Source organism: Protopterus annectens, chromosome 3.part0 (genome assembly GCF_019279795.1).
Source record: "Protopterus annectens isolate FY-2018-M chromosome 3.part0, PAN1.0, whole genome shotgun sequence".
Lineage (NCBI taxonomy): Eukaryota > Metazoa > Chordata > Ceratodontiformes > Protopteridae > Protopterus > Protopterus annectens.
The window spans coordinates 1,767,542,015-1,767,566,540 of record NC_056731.1 but is presented as its reverse complement, the minus strand read 5'-3'; the positions used below and the strand labels follow the sequence as shown (position 1 = coordinate 1,767,566,540).

The following is a 24,526-nucleotide window of genomic DNA, read 5'->3' as shown; positions in this document are numbered from 1 at the left end:
GAAAGAACAGCTAAGGTTTACCCGAAAAGCTAGAGAAAGGTACCTAGGAAAAAATGTGGGAATCCACAAGAAAAATCTTAGAAAAACTACAGGGAGGAGAGGAAACCTAAACTAACTACCCTAAAAATATAGCAGTAAAGAGATCACTATAGCTAGAAAACATAAAAAAAACCCAAAGAGAAAGAACTTATTGGCACTTATCTGAAACAGTCACTTCAGCTACAGGAATCATGTCCTAGAGTTTCTGCAGCAAATGAGATCTGAGGCCTACAGGTCAGTAGGGGAATATGGGAAGGGGAGGAGCTTGAACTATGGATCTGTCCTTCAGTTACCAGCTCGGATCCAAGGTCAGATCCAAGACCCATCCTTGATGAATAATGACACGGATAACGTCAGATTCTGCCATTTTTCTCCTGCTCCAAGAACATGCTCAAAAACACTGGAACTTCCAGCATTCACCTGAGGCAACTACAGGTTAAAAAAAAAAAACATACAGCCACACTACCACCAATACTTCCCTGATCAGGGTTATCAATGCAACAGAAATCTGGAAAAATGAAAACTGTTAAATATTGTCTGTAATTAGCAAAACGAAGACAGTTAAATATAGGTCTGTAATTAGCACTCTGCCAAGCTACCATGATGAATGACAGGTCAGTGATATGAAGTATTTCAGAAACTATGTCTACTTCTAACTTATTCATGATTAACTTGGCATTAAAATGCAGAATCCTAATTGGCAATTACTGGAGAGGTTAAGTCCTACCTAAAGGTCAGAGTTAAAAGTTCTCCTCCAAGTTACCAACATAAGGCAGGGAAACTGTTTAGATATCTTAATTCTGATATTGTCCAAGCTCAGGATGTGTATGAAATTAATACTTCCATCTGCAAGAAGACTCTAAACTACACATAGTCTCTTGCAGGTAAATAATATACAAAGTTTACAAAAATAAAAACTAGACTAAGTGCTTTTGTCAAAAATCAAAGACTTCATCAGACTCTAGTTTCATCTCACAACATACCAATAAATACTTGTTTCATACTATGATGTAACAAAACCTTAACCAATCAGAAACAAATCAATTAACATGCAATAAATATGTATTTAAGCTTAACCATGTGGTTTATGGATAAATATCATAAATATATAAAACACATACAGAAAAACATTTTCACCAAATGCAACAAAAAGGAAATCTAATAATCGATTATTTTCTTCATTTAACTTTTGTTGTTTAAAAACACAGTTAAAATTAATATGATCATGTAAATCACCATGAATTTCACCCAGTTTCGTCTGCCATTCATATTCTTTTACATCTAACACATTTTTGAGCATCTCCTCCCAATATCTGGTTCAGTTACATAAATAGCATAAAAATAAACCTTTTAGAATTCTTACATTTGATCATATGTTTGAATAATGCATTTCTGTCATTGTTTTTTCTTTTTAATAGCATGAAAGTGTTCAAACATCTTAGCTTTCAATATTCTTGGGTATAGTACTACATAAAAAAATTGACATGCAAAGCCTTCAGTCGCATATACCACATTGTTCCTCTCACAATTACAATACTTAGGGGCCCAATAACTCTAATCTGTATTGTGACAAAAAATGTGGAACATAAGCTGAAACTCATAGTGAAGAATATCTGTGTTCGATTCTTCTGACTGTATTGTGAAATTCAGTGGTGCTGAAATTAAGGCTGACTATTGGCTGATGACAGCACATTACTTCCAGCCCATATACATTTCTTCCAACGGGTTTGCGCTTGGTCTGGTTTAAAGAACACTTGGTTGAGCACAGTGATCTTACTGAAAGGGAGTCTGAGCTTGTATGCTCCACTCTTGAACTTGTTTTGAAACAACTATTTCATATTTGGAAAATAATTTTTTCAACTGATTGAAGGTATAGTTATGGGGGGGTGGCTATGCCATTCAGGTACATCAAAACACTACTGGGAGACTGGGAAGATTTATTCCTTTATGACAGCATTTATTTTAAAATAATTACGTTTTATAGATGATGTGTTTAAGGTGTGGTCAGAAACTTCCAACATGCTTAATGATTTTAGAGATTATGTGAATGGAACCACTGCCCTTTTAAAGTTCACTTTTTGTAATATTAAAACCAATGCACTTTTTTTTGGATATTCTGTTAAAAATTAATGGATTTATAGCTCTTTTGATAAGAAAGAAATTCCAGGTAACAGATTGTTATATTTTAAGAGTATTCATCCTGCCCATTTGTAGAAAATGTAGCAAAACGGCAGATGAGCTTAAGTAGTTTGTAATTTTGGAAAAGGGTTTTTGAGAAAGAATTGCTGCTTATAAAAGTGAGATTTAAGGAGAGGGGTTACCCTGTTAAAACTTTTAGAAGATATTGAAAAATCTGTATAAGCCTGTTACACAAAATTCTGAAACTCAACAGAATGTTAAAGAAAAGGGTAATATTTTTAAATTCAATACAAACCTGATATTGACATATAACCCTTGATACATCAACAATCAAGGATATCACCAGAAATAGATGTTGTATTTCAGCTGGTGATCCCACAGTTAGTGGTATTATGGGTTAGGAACCTGTTTTTATTAATAAAAGAACTAGGAACTTGAATTATTTTGAGAATAATCACAAGAATCAAGATAGTTTCCAAATGCAAATGAGAAGGGCATTTTCTTGTAACAGGTGTAAGTTTATGTTCAACGGTCCTTCATTTTTTGTCTTAATATAGATAGAAGCTATTGAGCCTCCAGTACTGTAACTGTGAGATGAACAATATGGTATATGTGACTGAATGCTTTGCATGTCGTTTTTTTTTTTTAAATATATATACATAGGATCCACTAAGAGAACACTGAAATCTAGGATGTATGAACACTGTCATGCTATTAAAAAAAATTCCAGAAAAACATTGCTCAAACATACAACCAAATGTAATTATTTTAAAGTTTTTTAAATTGTGATTAATGCCATTGAACCAGATGTTGGGGGAGGGGATGCAGTGAACCAGGTAGTTTAAATGATCATATTTATTTTAAATGTATGCTTGAAAAGCAAAACCAGGTAGTTTAAATGATCATATTTATTTTAAATGTATGCTTGAAAAGCAAAAAAATAAGAAAGAAATAATTATTAAATTTCCTTTTTATTGCATTTGAAGACAAAAATTAAATATATGTGTTTTAAGTTTTTAGGATACTTATCTACAAACCAAATGGCTGAGTTCAAATACACATTTACTACATATAACATAAAAAGGCTCACATAGTGGTGCTAAAACCAAGGCAAAAAAAGTGAAAATCAAGCAGCTTTATGTGCACAGCTCTCTAAAACTTTAATTCATATCACAAATAAAACCAAATGGTCTAATGCTTTCATCCCTGATACTGGGACTTCTTCAGAAATGTTACAACTGGATAAAAGGAATCTTTAAATATTCAACAATGCCAATCATGTGACCTAATAATCATCTCATAATCAATTAATACTCTTTCTAAAAGTTAGTATAGTAAAAGTCACCTACACATACAAAATATAGTTAAATAGTGATACAGTAACACAGCACCTATCAGCCACAAACATTAAGTAATAAATACAAATGTAAAATATAAACATTATAAAACTGCATTAAAATTGTGTTAGAATTATTTAAGACTCATAACCAGACCAAATGATTCTAAAAATTACATTAACACTATTTTAGTGCATTATTATAAATTCAGGGCTCTTACTTTTAAAATAAATGCTATGGAAATATTATCACTAGTAGGTAACATGCAGGCATTTAATCTCAATTGCCACTGCAATTCGCTGGTTTCTAATGTATCTTCCCAAAAACCACCCCTATACTTTTTCCTTCATTATCTCTACTATCCCGAATAAAAATTTGTTGTAATGGGGGCATGCAAGAGCATGCTTGTATAATGCATTACTATCACTGTTGTGTTCAATAGCATACATGTGTTCACAGATACTTTTCTGTAGTGGTCTCTCCGTTTTCCCTATGTAAAAATGATCACAACTCTGGCAAACAGCTACATATACTATGCCTTTACTAGCACAATTTCCCATTGAGAGTCTAACTTGTGTGGCGGGTTACCTAAAACTACCTTCTGATCTTGTAAAATAAACTTACAATAATTATATGCTACACAATTAGTGGTTCCTCTCTCCTTGGTGTTCACAGTCAGTGGTGGATGTTCCAATAAATACTTCATATTATACCCTGTTTTATGCACAAAATTGGACTTTTCTCCTAAAATAGCCATTAATTCACTATTGCAATTACACACAAAAATATTTTAACAACGAACTGGGTTAACATCAAGACCCATGGCACCATAATGAATCATGGAGTTTGAAAAAATAATACCATTGCCCTTAGATTTAGAAATAATTGCATCTTTGCAAAGGCTAGTACAGGTTTATAGCTAGAACCCCAACATTCTAATACTCTTCCTCAAATGTTAATACCATATCCAAGGGGTATCCTCTATCACAAAACATCTGTACTGGGCTGGAAAATTCTAGCTTGAAATAAAAAAAGGTCCAAACACATCCTAGCTGCTTGTATCATTTGACCCTTAATAATGTTCAATAATTGTTTAATGAAATTTACTACCTGTTAACATATTTGTTTCTGATTGGTTAAGATTTTGTTACATCATGGTACAAAATGAGTAATTACTGGTATGTTGTGAAATGAAACTAGCGTCTCATAAAAGTCTTTCATTTTTGACAAAAGCACTTACTCTACTTTTATTTTTGTAATGAAAGTTGTTTTTTGGACTTAACCCGGTTTGGAATGGTACTATTTATTATTTTACTGGGTGTGTGTGTTTTTTTTTTGCTTTGTTTTAGTTTCAAGCTGCTTCTCCTGATTTTTTTTTTATTTATTGATCCTTAGAGCTATGTCCATTGGAATTCTGTGCTCCTTGTAAGCTATCAATGGTAAATTGGTCTAAAGGGGTAGGCAAAAAATAAAAACTCTACAATATTTCCACGTGACTATTCTTCACTTGAAAAAAAAACGTGGATTTGCCAAGTGGGCTCACCATGCTTAAGGTGAAAGGTGGGGATTAGATGTAATGATAATGAGGTAGGAGTCAGGAATGGAGTGGCTCTTTGAATATGAAATGTCACTTCAAAGCTGGGAAGGCTGTGTTTGTATGACTGGCTGAAAAGTACTAGTTAGGTACATTTACTGTTACCTCTACACACAACAGCAGAAGCAGCACTTCTGAAACCAAATTTGTTAATCTGGGAGAACGCCCTTCTCTTCTGAACTTGCTCCCTAACAGGCTTCATGGCAGGTGAGTGGATACTAAAGCTTTCACCTGGGTCCAGTACAGTTTGAGTATGTGCTGGCAGATCAAAGGATCACCTTAATGTGACTGAGAGACACAAAAAGGAAGACTCTGTCTTTTGTACATATCCACATAAAATATCGCAAAAGTATTCTGGAAACTACAGAATCAGTGCTCAATAAGGTATCACTTAGTGACACTGTAGTTCTAATGAGAAAATGCAATGCTCATGAGTAGAATGATGGAAGAACCTTGAGTGGGTATAACTGGGCCAAGCAGGATTTCACTGCTCTACACCAGAATGCTAAAATGCTACTGGACTTTGCTATAACTCATGGACTGCCCATAATAATCACCAAGTTTGAACATAAGGCACCTCTCATAAGTGTATCTGGTACCAGAGCACATTTGGTCAATAGTCAGGTGACTGACTTTGCACTTTTGTCATCTGACCCTGTGGTATATATTCTGCATATTTAGGTCAACAAAAATGCTAAGCTGTGACATGACCATTATATGATGCTGAGATGGGTCAAACAGCCATGACAGCAGCAGGACAGACTCTAGAAAACAAAACACATGGAAGGATATATTGGGAATCTTAGGAATTTCTAGCAGATGCTTCTATGTGAGGAACTGTACAATACCTCGGACTTTTAATTCTTGTCCACTACATATACCCTACTCGTTTTAATCAATGCTGTAAGCCCACACTTATCATCTAGTTGCACTTCCACTTACTACCTATTCCTATTATCATCTATCCTAACATTATACCGCAATAGTCTACTTAGATTTTTTTTGTCAGCACCTCCTATACACTGTATACACCATTACATATATCATTCACTGTAACACATGGAAATGAAAGCATATCCTAGTGTTGATCTGTCTCAAATAACCTGGCCTAAACATCGTATCTATACTCTGTAATCTTATGATCTTTGATTAACTGATTGATGTTATCAGTATATTGTATGCACTTCTAAACTGTATATGGAGCTTTTCTCCCCAAGACTCTACTGAAAAGGGGCCAAAACCCCAATAAGAGCATCCTAGTTAAACAGGAAATGAAGAAATAATCACCTGAGAAAGCTTCTGTCCTTTAGCTGGATGTGGATTCTGGACAGATCATGTTCAGGACCTCCGCAGCTGAAAAAGCCAACAGTTGTGTCAGAAAGGTGATTTCCTGCCAGTGTCATAACCAGGGCCTGGGGTGGACACCAATGGTGAGGGAATTCATGAAGTCAAAGAAATGGCATTCCATATAAAGCCAGCATACATGTCCCTCAGTTTGATGGATACATAAAGAAAGGTCAGGAAGGCTAAGCTGTGGCAGTCACCAAAGGGAAAGCCCATAAATGGGAATAGTTTGTCTACAACACAAAGAATGACTTTTGGATAACATTAAAGAACACCTAGCAAACTATCCATTAAACTGGGATAGGGGAGGTGCAGTTATGCCTAGGCTGCTCGCAAGAAGAGTGGAGGAACACTGACCTTGAATGAGGACACTACCTACAATAAGAAAGAACACATTGAAGGATTACTAAACAGAGTGGACATGCCTTCTTTTGAGAAGGCTATGCCAAATGTTACAGATGAAGTGGGTCAGTTTTAATAGATGACATCACTGTAGTAATTAAACAGTTCTGCAAGGAAGGCAACAGACATGTTTGAGATCTATTCATGATGATGCAAGTACTCGATACTGTTGGAGTGTAAACAGTTAATATGTCTATTCAAACTGTGTTGAAGCCAGGCACATCACTTCTGGACTGACAAACTGGCCCCCGTTTTTGAAAAGGGAGGACGGTAATTTTTTTCCAATTATAAAGGGATAACACTCTTCTGCCTCCTCTACACCATGATGAAGGAAGGGGCTTCATCTGACCAGTTGAACATCTGGATTCAGGAGGATCAGTAAATATTCCATCCTGGTCATGAAACAATGGAGCATTTGAATATCATTGCACAGCAACTGGTGAGGGTTGTGGTAAATCACAAATATAGTCTACACGTTTTCTGGTCCTGCAAAATAAACACCTATGTGCTCAGAATGTTTTCTGGGAAGTGCAACAATATGTTGTCCCAGGGCTGCTGCTTCATGTCCTCTTGCTCTCTGTTTGTAAGGTGAGAGTACTGTCTACATTTTGCATTTTCAACATTAAGTCACATACATTCAAGGGGGATGTAGGATTCTGCCAAAAGCATGTTTCTTCTCTCTCCATGTTCATAATTTTTATGGAAAAAATTTAACCAGTCATGTAGGTGTAAACAGCATTCAGTTCGAGGAGACTAAAATCACATCTCTGCAGACAGTAAAGTCCTTTCTACCTCAAATGACTGTAAATGGAATCATGCACTACAGTGGTTCATTGCTGAATGTAAACTGGCTGCAATGAAAATCAGCACTTCTAAACCAGAAACTGTGGCTCTGTCCTGAATTGGGGAGGAGCTATGTCAAATGGAGGCGATCATGTATTTTGGGGGCTCTAGGTGATCTAGTCGTGTTGACTAATGTCATCAAAATGGGCATGGGTATTTGCCAGTGATAACTGGGTTGAGGACCCAGCCTACCCTGACTTACACCAGGGCCCCATGCTAACAGTAGGAGGGGTGTATGTGCCCCTACTGGCCAGTGTGTGCCTGCCATAAAGCCCTGCAGCCCAGGATCAATATGCTGCTTGCTGACCGGTGTCCAGTTGCCCAGATTGGGTTACTTGAGATAGCTCTATTGAGTGAAAGTTGGATATAAAACCAATCAACCTGCTAAACATGAATTAAGAATTGCCAAACTCAACATAGGTTCATTGACAGGACAAGGTATGGATGTAGACGGCATGATGATAAGGAGGAGGCTGGACATTTTATGTATCGCAGAGACAAGCTGGAAGGGTACTGCAGTCAAGCCACTTGGCTCAGGATCCACAGTCTACTACTCAGGAGGAGTACAGGATTGAGACTGTGTGGGAATGGAGTTGAAGGAGAAGCTTCAGACGACAGTGAGAGATTTCATTAGAATTAGTAACAGACTCATGGCAATCGCACTACAATGTAATGACAGAACAGTAGTCTAATTTCAGCCTATATCCTGTCACAGCAGGGTTATGATAGTGAGGAAAAAAGTGCATTAAGACAGCAGTTACAGGACCTACTACATAAAACAGGACAACATTAATTGGAGTTGATAATGGGGGACCTAATTCCACATATCAAAATAGACCGAACTGAATGTGAGGACTGCCTGGGTCCACATGGGTGGGGCAATAGGAATAAAGGAGAGGGCATTCTAGATTTCTGTCTGGCAAATGGCTTAATCACAGCCAACACACAGTTCAGAAAGGAGAGACAGTCACAAGATCACATACAAAAGTGGCCAACATGCAACTCAGGTAAACTTTCTCCTAGTAAGGAAAGGGCACTGGAGTAGAATCAGCGATTACAAAGTCATCCCCACTGAAACAAGTCTACCCACAATCAGCTGCAAGAAGTGGTCAGAAAAGACTCTAAGGTCAGAGACCAGGCTGAAGACCTAGAAGCTGACTGGAAAGAGCACAACAGTTCAAGGAATTACACAAGGCTCTAGAACCTCAAGAAGAACGGGAAATAGGTGGAGTTGAAGAATGGCATGACCTCAAAACAACATGTTTAAGGGCTACAGAACAGATATGTGCTTGAGCCAGGTATGGAAATAGGGTACATAAGGAAAGCTGGTGGTGGAATACAGAAGTTCAGGAAGTCATCAAAAGAAAGGAGGAGTGCAGGAAAAGACAGACCAGGCTAGGAAGGAACACATGATGGCTTAACAGAGGCGAAGAGACAAGCAGCAGTGGCAAAGAAGGTGGCATCAGCGGTACTGTACCAGCTTCTGGGAAGTGCCTCAGTGAATTCCAGAAAAAACTATCAGCCTGCAAGGCAAAGACAGAAAGATAAAGAAGACCGTCAGAGACCCTTCATAAGGGATGTCAGCAACAACCTGCTCACCAGTCCACAGGGCATCAAAGGTAGGAGGGAAGGAGTACTTCCCTCAGTTTTTCAGTGAAGAAAAACCCACAGAAGGTACACTACCCCAGACACAGCCTGCAGTGAAAGAAGAGGAGGAACTAACCCTATCAGAAGTAAGAACAGCACTAGGGAAAATTAAGTCAGGGGAAAGTAGTAGGCTCAGATGAGGTCACAGCAGACATGATCAAGACGTTGGATGAGATATGGAAGAAATGGCTCCTGAGGGTATTCACAGCAGTGTGGAGAGAAATGTGCATCCCAGATGACTGGAGAATAAGCATAGTGCCGGCGTTCAAGAACAAAAGGGAGCATTCACAACTATGGGCAGTGGAGAGGTATCAAACTCCTATCACGCTGCATGAAAGTTCTGGACAGGGTGACTGATAAAAAAAAAATATGCAGTGTAGTAGAAAGTAAGATGGAAAATGAGCAGTTCGGATTCAGATTAGGATGCAGCACAACTGACCCAATGTCTACAGTGAGAGGTATACTTGAGAAGAAGCTAGAAAAGAGGAAAGAGTCCACCCTGGGATTCCTAGACTTGGAGAAAACATATGACAAGGTCCCAAAAAAGCTGATTTGGGCAGTTCTGTGGTGGATCAACATCCCAGAAACACTGATTGAATTAGTGCGAGCTATAAGCAAGGGCCCAGTGATTCAAGTATAAACAGTATTTGGTCTTACAGAGGGTTTCCCAGTGGTAGTGAGAGTGCTTCAGGGTTCAGCTCTGAGCCCACTGCTGTTCATACTGGGTGCTGGACTAGATTTGCAAACAGGTCAGGCATGACAGATCAACAAAGTTTCTGTATGCAGAAAATGTGGCATTACAGGTAGATTGAACAAGAACTTCAGCAAAGGGTACGGGAATGGAATGCAAAACTGAAAGCACATGGGATGAAACTGAGTACATATAAGATGGCTTTAATACCAGCAAATGGGGAAAATCAGAAGAGGCTGAAAATGGAGATAGAAGGGAAAGTAGTGGAACAAGTTAATAGCTGCAAGTAACTAGGGGTTGTTGAGGAGATGGGAAGTCTGAGGAGGTCAAAACTATAATCAGAGGAGCTGCAGCCAACTGGCACAGAGTGTCAGGGGTAGTGTATAACAGAATTGTGCCAAAGAAGGTGAAACGCAAGGTGCAAAAATAATAGTGGTGCAACCAGTACTACTGTATGGTACAGAAACCTGGACAGTAAAGGCAGAGCAGTTGATGAAGATAGAGGTGATGGAGATGAAGTGCCTAAGATGGGTGGCAGTATCCACACTGTGCGACAGATAAAGAAATGAGGACATAAGAGCAGTAGCCAAAGTAGCTCTAATTCCAGAAAAGGTCAGAGAACAGATTTTGGTGGTTCGGGCACATGTGCAGGAAAACAGAAGACAATCTTGGGAAAATATGGGACAGACAGGAAGAAGGTCAGAGAAAATGAGGGCATCCAGCAAACAGGTGGATGGAATGAGTGACAGAAGACTTGAGACTGTCAGGCATAAGTGACAAAAAGTGGGAGAGATGGTGACAAATGACACAACATCCCAACCCAATGTAGAAAATGGGAAAAAGAGGGTTGATGATGATGATTATATATTTTGGGGCCAAGTTCAAGGGTGAGAGTAGAGGGGATAAGGACCCTGATCTGTGAATGCATGTAATAGTGGCCATATTGCATAAGCTGCCCAGAGGTGTGGTGGCTGAAGAGTTGAACTGTAGGACAAAACTCAGTTTATTAATTAATCTGTGTCCCCAGCCCCTCCTATGGCTATGGAATCTGGGCACTCCATGACCATTAACTTTGGGCAGGGACCAAGTGGACATGACTGCAGCAACAAGAAGCAAAAATAAGCATCTGCTGAGATGCTGGGCTCATTTTCCAGGATAGAATGAGTAGCTTGACAACACAGCCACTGCACTTTGGGATTACAGGAGTCAGCCGAGATAGTCTGGGCATCTCATCAGAACACCTGTTGGGTATCCAATGCAGGAGGTGTACCAGTCACAGCCCACTATGAAAACTTCCACAGACAGACCCAGTACAAGCTGAGAGATTATGTTCGTTAGCTTACCTAGAAATGCCTGGGGGTACATACTGACCAATCAAAGTTACAAGAACTGCACAGCAAAACACTGCAAAAATAAAGTCATCAGGAAAGGATGACTTTTACTTTAAAACAAAAAGAGCATTTTTGCAGGAGGCAAGCCCCATCCCTGCACTTCTCTAGCTATACTAAAAGCTGAGATGGTGGGGTAAGTGGAAAACATTCTTACTTCTAAAGTTCCATGATCTCAAAACAGTAATGCTGAAAAATTCAACTAGGACAGATTTATCTGATAGCGGATTAATATTCCCATTTCAAATGAAACCTATATACCCTTGCCACAAGATCCCACAGGATAAACTGGGGACTCTTGCTGATGCTAGAAAATGTGTCTGGTCAGCTCTGACTAGCAGTTCAGAAAATGGCTGGATCAAAATCTAATTGGGAAGTGGTCTTGGCTCTGACAGTAATCTCAGTCACTAGGTGGGGTTAGCAGGTTCCAAGCATAGAATATTCTGCATTAGCTGAACACTTAAGAATACAGCTTGTTTAGTTATCACTCCTCCTAAACAGCCCGTTTGGAAACATAATCAGTGACATAATGTGATAACTCTAGTGTAATGCAGCTGTTCCAGAGGGTAAAAATAAATACACATCTCTTAAGGACACCCAGAAAAAGTACTAGAAAATGTATGGAATGTGTCTGCTGTTCACTCTGTCTTGAAACAAGCATTTCAATAAAAGATGGACAAGTATGTCAGGAAAGAAAGGGATGCTTTCTCCATTCCAGTTACATGGGAATGAGGTTCCCCAAGCACTGCTGAAGCAAAGGTTCCATTGAATAAACAGATAGTAGAGAACTGGAACTTGGGAAAGAAGAAGAATATATAAAGAATTTCTGTACCAGTCACAGTGATGCTAATCCTTTTAAGCATTATGTTATTAGGGCTGGCAAAATAAGGAGATGGAAAGGCTGCAAGCTGCTCAACTGTGAAGACACATTGAAAGGTGATACAGCAGGATTTCCGGAATAGTTTACCTCACAAAACCTTATGGACTTCGAATGACACTTGGGATGTTGACATGCAATGAACCTGATCATAAGAAATTAAGAAGTGAATTGCATTCACAGTGTTTAATTCTTTTTTTAACACCACATCCTGCCAAAAATCAGCTCTCCGATGATTCACTTGGCCATTATTTCATCTTTGGATGGAGGACAATAGCAGAGGACCATCAACCCACTCAGCCATCAGTGTTTTCTTTTTAAACAACACTGCTCTGTCCCCAAGGTAGCCTTTCGGTGAGCACCATAATGCTGGTGACCTGGCATGTGTACACGTCCAAGCATATACAGATCACAGGCAGAGAGTGTAAGGCGGCATTTCTGCCAGCTGCATCAATGCACCTCTGCTAGAAGTCAACAGTGCAGTGGACTGGGCTGTCTTCTCAACCATAATATGGGCAAACAAATATTGGCCACTCACTCTCACCCTCTGTCTGGTTCCTCCGGTACCTGGGTCACCAACTGATTTCAGGTCACTGGGATTACAGTTACATCTACATATTTCTCCCACAAAGCTGACCAGACTACCTTTATATCGGACTAGCTTGTCCAATGGTTCAGATTTTCTGGAACGGAATGTCATTTGGTGAGTTTTTAGCATTTTACGGGTTGATTTTGCAGCTTTTGTTATTAAAGTAACCAGTGGGGGATGGAAGATGTAGAGTGGGCCCAGCTGATATGCGCCCTACTGGTGAAGGTAATTAATGTAATAACAAGAAAATGGATGACGGGTACACACTCTACATCAGTGGAAGTTCATGACACAGGAAAAAGAAAGAACTGCAAAACTAACAGGTTTCAAAAAAACTGTCAAGAATGGCAGCTCTTGCATCTGCACTTAATATACAGATTCATAGGAGATTACTAGGCTAACGGCACAAGAGCCCTTACAAGCCTAGTTATTACTACCCAGATTTTACACAATTTTCAACTGGTAAGGGCTAGAAGATGGCTTAGGTTCATGCCTATGCCTTTGACTATTTTACATAATCCTCCTGTCCGTAAGGGACATGAGTGTCATCCCAGGAGTGAATTTACGACTCCCCATCCATTGATCCAAACTGGGTTTGAAGAGGGTCAAGGAAGAACTCTGCTTCACGTGAATAGGAAGCCTGCTCCAGAGAAGGGGTAATCCGAGAGCCATCTGTCTCCAGCATATTTTGCTCATGTCACAGACCGGGTATATATCTTTGAATCAGGTAAGCTTTGTGCAGTTTATCTTGCAGATGAGTAATATATACACCGTCCCATCAGTCTGACGAGCCTGACCTGCAAGGGCATGGAACGCATTATCAAGGAACTTATAAATAAAGACACTGGCAACCTTCAAACACTGGACCACACCAAGTTTGGTTTCGTGAAGGGCTGATCTTGTCTCCTGAACCTGACTGACTTCTTCAAATCAGTCACCAGAGCTGTGGATGTCCACACAGCCTAACTGGACCTCACCACGGCCTTTGACAACATCCCCCACTCTGGAATCATAGATAAACGTACTAAGCTGGGCATAAATCCCTACATCACTCAATGGGTTGCCAACTGGCTTACCGACAGAACCCAGACTGTAAAAGTAGCCAACTCAAAATCCAGATCCAGACAAGTGGAGTACCTCAGGGTTCAGTCCTGGGACCGCTCTTGTTTGGCATCTACTTCTCTTAAGTACAAGTCAACACTAAGGGACTCTGGCTAACAAAGTTCGCAGATGACTGCAAACTGGGAGCCATTACTGAATCCCAAAATGATGTGGATATTCTACAATAGGGCCTTACAGAAACAGATGCTTGGTGCCAGAGCCATGGGCTCAAGCTTAATGCCAAGAAATGTATAGTTAACCCCTTTGGGAAAAGACATGTACCCATGAATTACCACAAAGGGGGCAGTACACTAAACATTGAAAGTGTGATGAGAGACTTAGGGACACAGGTGGACAGTGGTCTCACCTTCGATAACCACATCTCCACAACAGTCAAGAAATCCTTCTATGTGGCACACCTCATCATTAAGGGCTTTTCATCTAGAAAAAAGGAGGTCATTGTCCCACTGTACTCATCCCTCATTAGACCCCATTATGGAGTATAACGCCTCATTTGGTATGTACCTCACAAGTCATCTGCAACAGCTGAAAAGGCCACAGAAATACCTCACTAAAAGAATCACAGGCCTAAAGCAGATGCCCTATGCTGACCATCTAAAACAACTCCAGCTATACTCTGTGACATATTGTCTACTCAGAGGCGATCTCTGCTTAACATACAAGGCCATGTCAAACCCTGAGCTGTTGGACATGCTCCACTTAAAGAAATCCCAATCCCTCAGAGCCACACGCTCCAGGGATCTAAACCTTGTCATCACAATGAATAAAACATACTGGAGGGATAGGTTCCTGACCCATAGACTCCCCATACTCTGGAAAAGACTGCCCATACATGTCAAGCAGAGCGCCTCCTTGGCCCTCTTCAAAAGGAACCTTGACGACTGGATGGGAGATAGGAAATTCACCCCGGGGATCATGTCAGTCACCCTGCTAGACAAGGGTCCAGGGAAGTAAATATTGTGGGAAGAAATATCCAGGGAATTGTTATGGCTAGACTTGTATAGGCCCTAGGGCCGATAGCCTAGTACCAGCCTAAGAACCTATGAACATTTCCATCAGGGCTTAAATTTGAGTGTGCCTTGTAGGTTTGGCATAGATCATCTCTTAATAATCAATAGGAGACAGAGTAAAGGGATAGTCGATCCACATAGGACATGTTGTTTACACCCTTTTATTTGAACAACAAACCTCTGAGGTCACTCCAGTTGTTGCAAGTGCCTGGTCAAGTACATGCCAAAAGGTGGTACACTGTACTCGATTATTGGTCTGATTAAGGCGCAACACAGTGGGAATGTAACTTCTTTGGATCCGGATGCCATGACTTTACTTAAAAGCTGTGCCACACAGAAATACTTCCTCGTCATTGTGGACACACAGACAGTAGCCTAAACCTTAACCACTATCTGTCTACCTAGATCTCCCACCTCTAGGTCCATTCTTAGGGGTGTGTTGTTAATGCTGTAATTTGCAGGGGTATTTGACTTCCCAAAGGGTAAAAATCTGCATCCTTCCTGCATTTAATTTTAGGCCATGTCTCTGGCACTAATCATCTGACCATGTCAGACCCTTCTGAAGGATATCAGCATCGCTGGGGGGATTCAATGATTTCTCCCAACTTGCAGCCATCAGCAAATGTGGTCAGCCAAAGGCCCATTACATTAGCCTTGATGTCCAAGAAGTATACTCTGAACAGGAGAGGTCCAGGCACTGAACCCTGTGGTATACCACTAGTAACTGAACTCTTGCTGTAATATGTAATGCATTGATTAAAAGCTGACACTTTGTGAGTTATTTAGATAGGACAGTGAGTGTTTTTAAAGTAAGGATGAGGTCCTGTGTAAATCCAGTGAATAGGAAAGGAAGCAAACAATTAGGCAAGCATCGCTGATGCAACAGTAACATATTTTTAATAGGGAAAGGAAAGTGAAACAATGGAAGAGAAAGCATTTACATCTTAAAATACATTGTGTTTAATTAAAAGTATAAGAGAAACAAGAACAGAAATATGCTGTTACAGGTACGCTATATGGTGATTTTTGAACCTGAAAAAAAAAAAAACATTTTAGCTTTATGGATATCACAAAAACGTGGGCCTTATAAAAACAATTAAACGAGAGAACAAGGATGTGAGCACGCAAGTGGCAATCAAAAAAATAAAACTTAACTGTGTAGTGAAGCTGCACCAAGGGACATTTGACACAAATGGGACAGAAGAGAGTCATAACATGAAACACATGACGACATATTACCAATGTAATCTTAAAAGGCTATCTTTCAAGTATTGATTTTAAAAGTGACATCATTATCTTTTCTATAATGGATATTAGTGCAATTACAAGCAAATCTGTATAAGACAAGGAAACAAGCATGTCAGACTATACTTTAAAATAAGTTTCAACTTAATAGGTTCTCTATTATACTACATTAAAGGTGCCTGAAACACCAGAATTCTTTTACTTTTGCTTGCTTTATTATACAAAAACGTGGTTCAAAGTCAGTGTGAGCAATACAATTAATAAACTTACTCTTCTACTTGTGGCAGTAGCAAGACAGTCTTCTTTTACACAGGGGCATGTAGCCTTAAATGATCAACCAAACATGGTTATTTTTATATTATGTAAAATTACCAAAAATATTTTGCCAATGGTTTGGTTTTTCTGGCAGCCAAGGCCCCAATGCAAACTCATTCATGCTATGCCTATCTTGAAGGGTGGAGGGAATAAATAATTCATTAAATCAAAAACTGATAAGAATAATGAGTTTTCTGCATTGTTATAATCAAGTAAAGTACACAGTAGGAAAAAAATTCGGACTGACTTACTTTTTTCGAGTTGTTTCAGCTTCTTAACTGCATCATCTCTCTCCTCTTTAATCTGTGCAAACTTCATTAAAGAACAAACAAAAAAAAAGAAAATAACTTACTTCTACAGAGTACAGTATGACTCTTCTTACTTAAGGTAAACATTTCTTAATCCAACATGATGGAATTAAAGATATGAAGTTCATTACACAAAGTAGGCGAATACAGTACTATATTAAAATATCTGGATGTCTACATACAGTATAAACTAGCAAACCGCACTCCTTTGTGACCATGATGAGAAATTTGTCTATGAAGTTAATGACATCCACCTGACCAAGAAATACAACAAGACTCATTAATGTCTTCCACTACATATAACATTTTTATATCTAACATAAATACAACACAATGAAGTTGAAACTCGGCTTAGCACATATAGTATAAAGTTACATTTTACACTTTTGACATGTGACACAAATGATTAGACAGAGCCTCAGTTAAAATATAAACAAACAAAAAGGCTGCAGTCTGTATAAAATGAAGAAAAATGGATGCTTTTTTGCCTTGCAAGAAAAAAAAAGTTGAGAGAGCACACTGCAGTCACTATTGCACGACCAGTTTTATGCCAGTAAACAAAGATTCCTCGCTTCTTTTCTTTACTAAAAGCATACACCTTAATTCAGGAAGTATCACTTCCGCTGCTATTGTTATATGCATGTCATTTGACCTTTTACATTGATTACTTAATACTATGTGTAACCAGGACTGGTGTTCACATTTTAGGGGCCCCAACAAGTGTCAGGTTGGGGGTCCCCTGGACACTCTCATTCTAAGTATTACCCTGTTGCTGCCACCCCTCTTAAGCAACTTTTTACTTCTTGCAACAAAGTTTTAGGATTAGTACACTTGGAATGAAGTGTAGTTATCTTCTTACACTTGCCACATTACAGCCTTTTGCCTTAGAGTGATGGGACAGCTTTAGTTGAAATGGTGCCCTACGCGAGGGGCTCCATTGTACCATCCAACTGCATACTGCTCCAATTGCACAGATCCCCAAGTGATCCCCCCATCATGGCCTTCCCACACTACAGAGATTATTTCCTTTTCTTAAATTTTGCCTTACACTTGAGCTTTTCAGAGAAGCTTTCTAGATGCTCTGATGTGGATTGCAACGCTTTCGTAAACAACCTTTTCATTCATTTGATGGTCTGCACAATAAATCATGACTAAGAAAAGAAATTCAGTGATACTGTTTAACTTTTCTTTTTCTTGAACCCTTTCAGTGCACCTTAACTGGAAAGACTGAATGATAACTGTGTAGGAAATAACTGAATTATGCTAAGGAGCCATAGAGTTACAGATACTCTGAAGTGCATTTTAGAATAGTTTTCCAACTTTTCCATCTAGTGATGGCCTGAACAAAAATCACATGTAAGGAAATAAATTCAGCCTTATTTTTTTTCTTTTTTCAAGGAAGAAATAGGTTACATGCAAGGCTTAACGCTCAAAGCATTAAAACATTACCTCACAATAAAACTGACAAGACAAATGCTTGGGAGGATACATAAATCCCACCTGGTAATACTGCCTGCCTCCCTAGCCCCTAGAAAAAGACAGTCTTGGGGTGCAATCCTCTGATGTTAGACTGGAACTAAACTAATGGCACAAGTAACCAAAGTGATATATTTCAAGTGACTGCAGTCATGCATATATAACACAGCATGCCATCTCACTCCTACCCCCAAAAGATAGCCATCTGCACTGTGCTCTTCTGATAACAGGCTGGGACAAAAAAAGAACAAATAGAGTAACCTACTGCTATCAGATGTTTACATGTACACACATGCACGCACAAACACACAGAGCATACCTTATTATCCATACACCAACAGATAGCCACTTGTGTATGTCTGACATTTAATTTGAGGAAAGCGAAAATAAATACTACTAATTTATCTCAACTTGTTGCTCTTAGTATAATGCACCTGCACAAGCTATAGCAAACTCCTGAGGTCTATAAAAGTATGACATCAGCCCTCGCACAAACTAAACTGACCTCCTGTGCATACCTCTAAGGTTTGTAAGGATAATTAAAGAAATAATGACCACAACCATCCCCAGCTTGCCATATAAGCTACAGCAACCTTCTCTGCACACCCTCTAAGGGCGGCTGGATTTAGAATAGATGGAGTTGAGGGTGGTGACCATCAGTAAGTCCATATCAACATCCATTTGCATTGAGGATTAAGGGTATAAGCTGTTATCAATATGCTTCTTGTAATACCAGGTTAGTTTCTCTCAGGCTTCATTTGCCTACTGTTTGACCTTCGGCAAATCACTTAACCAGATAATGCTTTGGGGCAATTAGAAAACTGGGCTGGGCTAGGCTCCTCAATGGTCTCCTGGACTGCACTTCTACAGTTAACTATAAACTGATTTCTACAGCCTGGGGGTTGGAAGCCCTCAGACCTCTAGAAGTTTAGAGAGTATGGATATTCTGTGATACATTTTATGCACAAATGTGGAAAGATAATAACTTAACTGCATTTTTTACTTTTACCTAGATGAGTTGTGCATGTCCTCAGCATTATCAAGTATGTGTACAAGGGAAAAAAATGCAGATTCTTATTTTTACACACACACACACAAAAACAAAGACACACAATGCCTCTGACAAGCTAGTTGTATCACAATATACACAAACTCAGACACACATACACGTTGCACCATCACCTTTACAGAAACTGAAGGAGTACCACTTCACCTTTAGTGTGTCTCTGGGGTTTGAAGGAAACCACAGGCCATGAATAAACCCGCACAGGGAAAGCATGCAGAACTCTGCACAGAAAAAGCCACAGACAAGAACTCAACATCACAAAAGCATTGTAAAATGGCAATGCAACTCACTGGATCAATGTTTCAATGAGCAGTTGCCTTGTAAGCACACTGCTTCTAGCTATCAATTCTGTGCAATGTTTACATTTACGATAGTAACTGAAAGAAATTATGGCCTACTTATTACTCATAAATGCACTGCAATCACACCCCCCCCCCCCTCCACACACATGCATAATGTGTGTCATACCAAATCAGTGACTGAACTGTCCAGAATTTCACAAAATGTGCATGTTTTCGGTCTGTTCCTTAAAATCTGTGGTTTCCTGGTAAACAATTGTGAACTAAAGTCACTGTATAATGACAGACATTCGAGTTTCTGACTTCATATCCTTCAGAAACTACACACTAATGCAGAGCTGGTATTCCAGCAACTAAGTTTATAACAACAATACTTGGAATGCGTCTCTGATTTTGCCCTTTGTCACATTTTTGGCTTTACCAGAATTACTGTGTTAAGAGCTTGAGAAGTATGCCTGTTACTTTCCCAGAGTTTGCAGAATGTCCCCAGTTTTGCCTCATATCTTTGTCCTGTCCCTCTCAAGATTAATGAGTCAGTCAATAATACCAGACATTAGAGTTTCTTTCTTACTTATTGTTCAGAAAGTACATATTGATGCAAAACCTTTTGTTCTATTAAGTGAATTTGAGTAATATGTACTTTTGGCTTTGTCCACATTTTACAAAACCTTTTGTTCTATTAACAAGTGAATTTGAGTAATATGTACTTTTGGCTTTGTCCACATTTCTTGAGCAAGGAGTATCTGGTGTGCTGTTTATAAAACTCCCATCTGAAAGAGAAAACTGTCCCTGATCACTGTGAGTATGTCTACGCTTAAATCACACACTTAAGCTCTGAGATGGGTCAGTATGGGATGCCAGTCTCCATCTAACACTTACCTCATGCTCATTCACTGGTTTCCACCTTTATCTTAAACAGGGAATGAAAGATTTGCTGAAGTAAATTAACTCAGCACGTAAAAATCAACTGCCAATCATCAGCGGACCAGAGTTCCGCTGTGGCGACCCCTAACCGGGAAAAAGCCAAAAGACACAACAACAACTGCAGCTTGACTAATATTTAAATTCACTGTTTAAGTCAATCTTGTTCAGTATTTGCAGAATATGGGAATAAGCACAAATGTATCGGTATCATTTCATTTTACATTCACTTCTTTCAGACTTCAAGTTTCACATTAAGGCAACACAATCTTTTTGTGTATATTACATTTAAGCTGTGAGACTGGTCATGATATTTCTGCTATTCCTAATTACTTCTTATCATGTGTCTGGAATTTCCTTATCAGGTCAAGAAAAAGAACTTTAACAGAAAAAGCTGTGTCTGCTTCAGACGAATCTGAAGGAAAACAAAACAGCACTTCATTGATGACACAAAGACAAGTGCAGCAGTGGAGGATGTACAATGTCTCGTTGGATGGCTACTTAAGTGAGTAGAAAAGTGGCAGCTAAGTTTCAGTGTAGACAAAATCAAAGTACTATACCTGGGATACACTGCCCCTGCTGTGAAGTATGAACTTGGAGGGAGAAGTGAAACTAGTGGCAATAGATGAGGAAAAGGATTGGAGGTATTAATCACACCAGGAAAAGACCTTAGGAGCAGCATGATAGGGCAGTGGAATCAGCAAAGAGAATTTTGGGGATTTACCTTCAGACAAACTCCAAAAAGAGGTATAGGGCTCTGATCAGATCACACACCAAGTACTTTGTGAAATTCTATTGGCCATACAGGAGATAGGGACATCAGGATGCTGAAAGAAGCTGAAAGGAAATCCACCAAGACAGTGTGCAGGATGAAGGAGGAAGAGGATGATCAGAAATGGGGGGGGCACTAAAGCACTTCTTCATAGATACCATAATGGATGGAAGGCATCACATGGGTGCATAAGGTCATGTCAGGTAACTGTAGTGGAGCCACCCTAAAACATTAAGCCTGGGAGGGAAGCAAGGGACACAGGCAGTAGACTGAAGAGCCCAACTACTATAATCTTAAAAGAGAGAGAGAGGGACGAAAAGTGGATTAGCAAACATTTAGCCTTTTACTCCAGTAAAGCCAAACGCATGAGAGATAAGTAAGCATTTTTGTCTGTACACTTGGACTTCTTTCTAAACTGGTATGAGTTTGTCTGCTTTGTGTTCATAATTGTTGGATTACTTCAGCTATTTGACTCCCCCAGTCTGCAACACTACTACTTCTTCAAAAGGGTTTTGGGTCCTTGGAAAGGACTACAGGAATGGGCAGTGTACAAGGAATCTATGTAGTCTCTCCAGAGGACACTGGACAGGTACAGACGGGTGAAGTAGAAGGAAGGAATGGAGGGGAGGTTAAATCCTGAATACACTTAACAGGTAGATTGCAGTAAACATTAAAGTAACAGTATAACCATAGGGAATAGCAAACACTGCTAGCCTCTACATGCATCAGAATATTTTAGCATAGTTAGCTTTTGAAAGATTTCTTTAATGGGCTTTTACACAGTATACTTCTTTACAGTTCCTTCCCGACTAAGCATGGCCTTCTGATTGAAAAGTTGTCACCGATGTCCTCAGCACACAGGTACCAAACAAGTGTGACACTAAGCAAGAGAGTTAATCCTTTACCTTCCTACCGACTACACTCATCCACCCTTGACTCAATAGATTAAGAACTCTGCTTTGGGCCACCAGCTTATTAAACTAAAGGAAACCTACCAACTTGAAACATCAACAAACTCTTATTACAAACTGATTAACAGTTATTTATTCACTGTACCCTCTTGGCATACTCCACTCAAACTTTGAGATTCATAATGTGCATATCTAAAAGCATGCTCAGTTCCTCTTGTGACTTACGAAAGTGAAAAGAATGGTTCTACTACAAAAAACTGACACCTGATTTCTAACATAACAATAGTGTAAATGTAACAGAGAAAACTGCCTGCTGCCTTCATAGTAATGGATCATCTTGAAACAAATGTTTTTTCAAGGTGGAATAAGACCCTCTCACCCAACAAACATAAATGACCAATTTTGCAGTCACACAACATTTGGGGAAGGATGAATATTTAACAAAACAGTGCACTATGCCATCAAGCACAAACTTGACTCTGTTCAACAGGAGAGAGCAAGTGAATTCTGAATTGCTGTGTACTGAGAAAGTATAGTTGTGTAATATCTTTCCATAAAGTACAGTTGTGTGCACTTACCATAAATGTAGATGCTCGAGTGCGTTCACTGTTCCAGTCCTGACTTGTGGGACTTCCTGCAGCGGAAGCTCTTGGCTAGCATGACTACCAGAGTAAAAATCTCCCCCTCCCAAGGCTGGCAGATGTCCTATATAACGTCAGTATGCTTGGGTATAAAGGGAAGCAGGCTCAAAAGGAACCAGCGTCAATTCTTCAAGTACAAAACTGAGGTCCCAGGAAGGCAGAATAGACTTCCTGGGAGGCCTGATATGAAGCATGCCTTTAAGAAATTGCTTGACCTCAAATCTAGAGGCCAAAGGAAGAGTCAAGGACAGACAAGCAGAAACTGCTGACAGGTGAGCTTCAGCTGAATATGCTACCCCAAGAATGCAGCAGATCACACACATACAATAGAACCTGACGAATGCCCACAGATAGGAGATTCTAACGGAGAGAGAGGTACCAGACAGAAAATCTCTTCCATTTGGACATGTATGTTTTCCTGGTAGTGGGTTTCCTGGCCTCCTGCAGGACCTGAAGCATGTCCTCAGGAATGATGCATCTAAAACGGATCATTAACTCTATCTCCCACAGTGTCAGTTGAAGAGTGGACAAGTGAGGATGGATAAGAGACCCTTGTCTTGTGTGAGAAGATCCATCTGCTGAGGCAACTTGTGGAGTAAGAAGGGGGAATCAATGTTGTCTGGGCCAAAAGGGAGTCACTAGCAAGATTTTGGGAGAGTCTTCCTGATCTTGTGCAAGACTTGTGGTAACAGAGGAAGGAGAGGGAAGTCGTAGAGAAATATCCCCTTCCAAGGAAAAGACAGTGGGTCCATTTTCCAAACCAGAGGACTTGGGACTGTAGAACAGAATAAAGGAACTTTGTTTGTTCAGTAGAGAGGAAAATATCTACCTGAAGAATTCACCACCAAACAGCAATACCCAGGAACACATTTCTGTGACGCATCCATTCGTGAGCTTGTGTGTTGGTCCTGCTCAGAGAGTCTGCACTAGATTAAGCTCAGGGGGAATGTAAACTGCCTGAAGAGTCACTTAATACTGGACAGCTAGATCCCAGACCTAAAGAGCAAGTCTGTAAATAAGACAGGACCTTGAATCCCTCTTGCTTGTTAGCATACCAAGTAAATTCAAAAAAAAAAAAAAACGCCACAAGTGTTGAAAAAGGTTCTGTGTAAACTACTTTAATACCACAGAATAAGCTCTTTTGTCCTGTTAACTACAGGACTTCTTCAGATAAAAACAGAAGTTAAAAAATCAGGCATTTAAATAGCCCTCCAAAAGTCACATGTTCACCTAATTTCGGTGATTTAAACTGATATACTCAATACAGAATTTAATTCAAGAAAAACTAAAAACACTAGTAAACTCTAAGTAAAATCATAAATATTCTCAAGTCATACAAAAAAATATATTTGACAAAGTGCATCTTCTTCTTTTGGCTGCTCCCATCAGGGGTCACCACAGCAGATCTAATGTTTCCATTTCTTCCTGTCCTCTGCATCTTGCTCTGTCACACCAACCACCTGCATGTCCTCTCTCACCACATCCATAAACCTTATCTTAGGCCTTCCTCTTTTGCTGTTACCTGGCAGCTTCATCCTTAGCATCTTTTT

General features: G+C 39.5%; 1 protein-coding gene across 1 annotated transcript in view; it reads right to left on the bottom strand.

Annotated features, from left to right (window-relative positions):
• The window catches only part of LOC122797181 (shootin-1-like), a 1,945,876-nt gene that overhangs the window by 1,292,942 nt on the left and 628,408 nt on the right, over nt 1-24,526 (bottom strand). Inside the window, exon 3 of the mRNA XM_044066002.1 lies at nt 16,834-16,894. Coding sequence (XP_043921937.1) covers nt 16,834-16,894 — 61 coding nt within the window. The remainder of the gene's footprint in view (nt 1-16,833; nt 16,895-24,526) is intronic.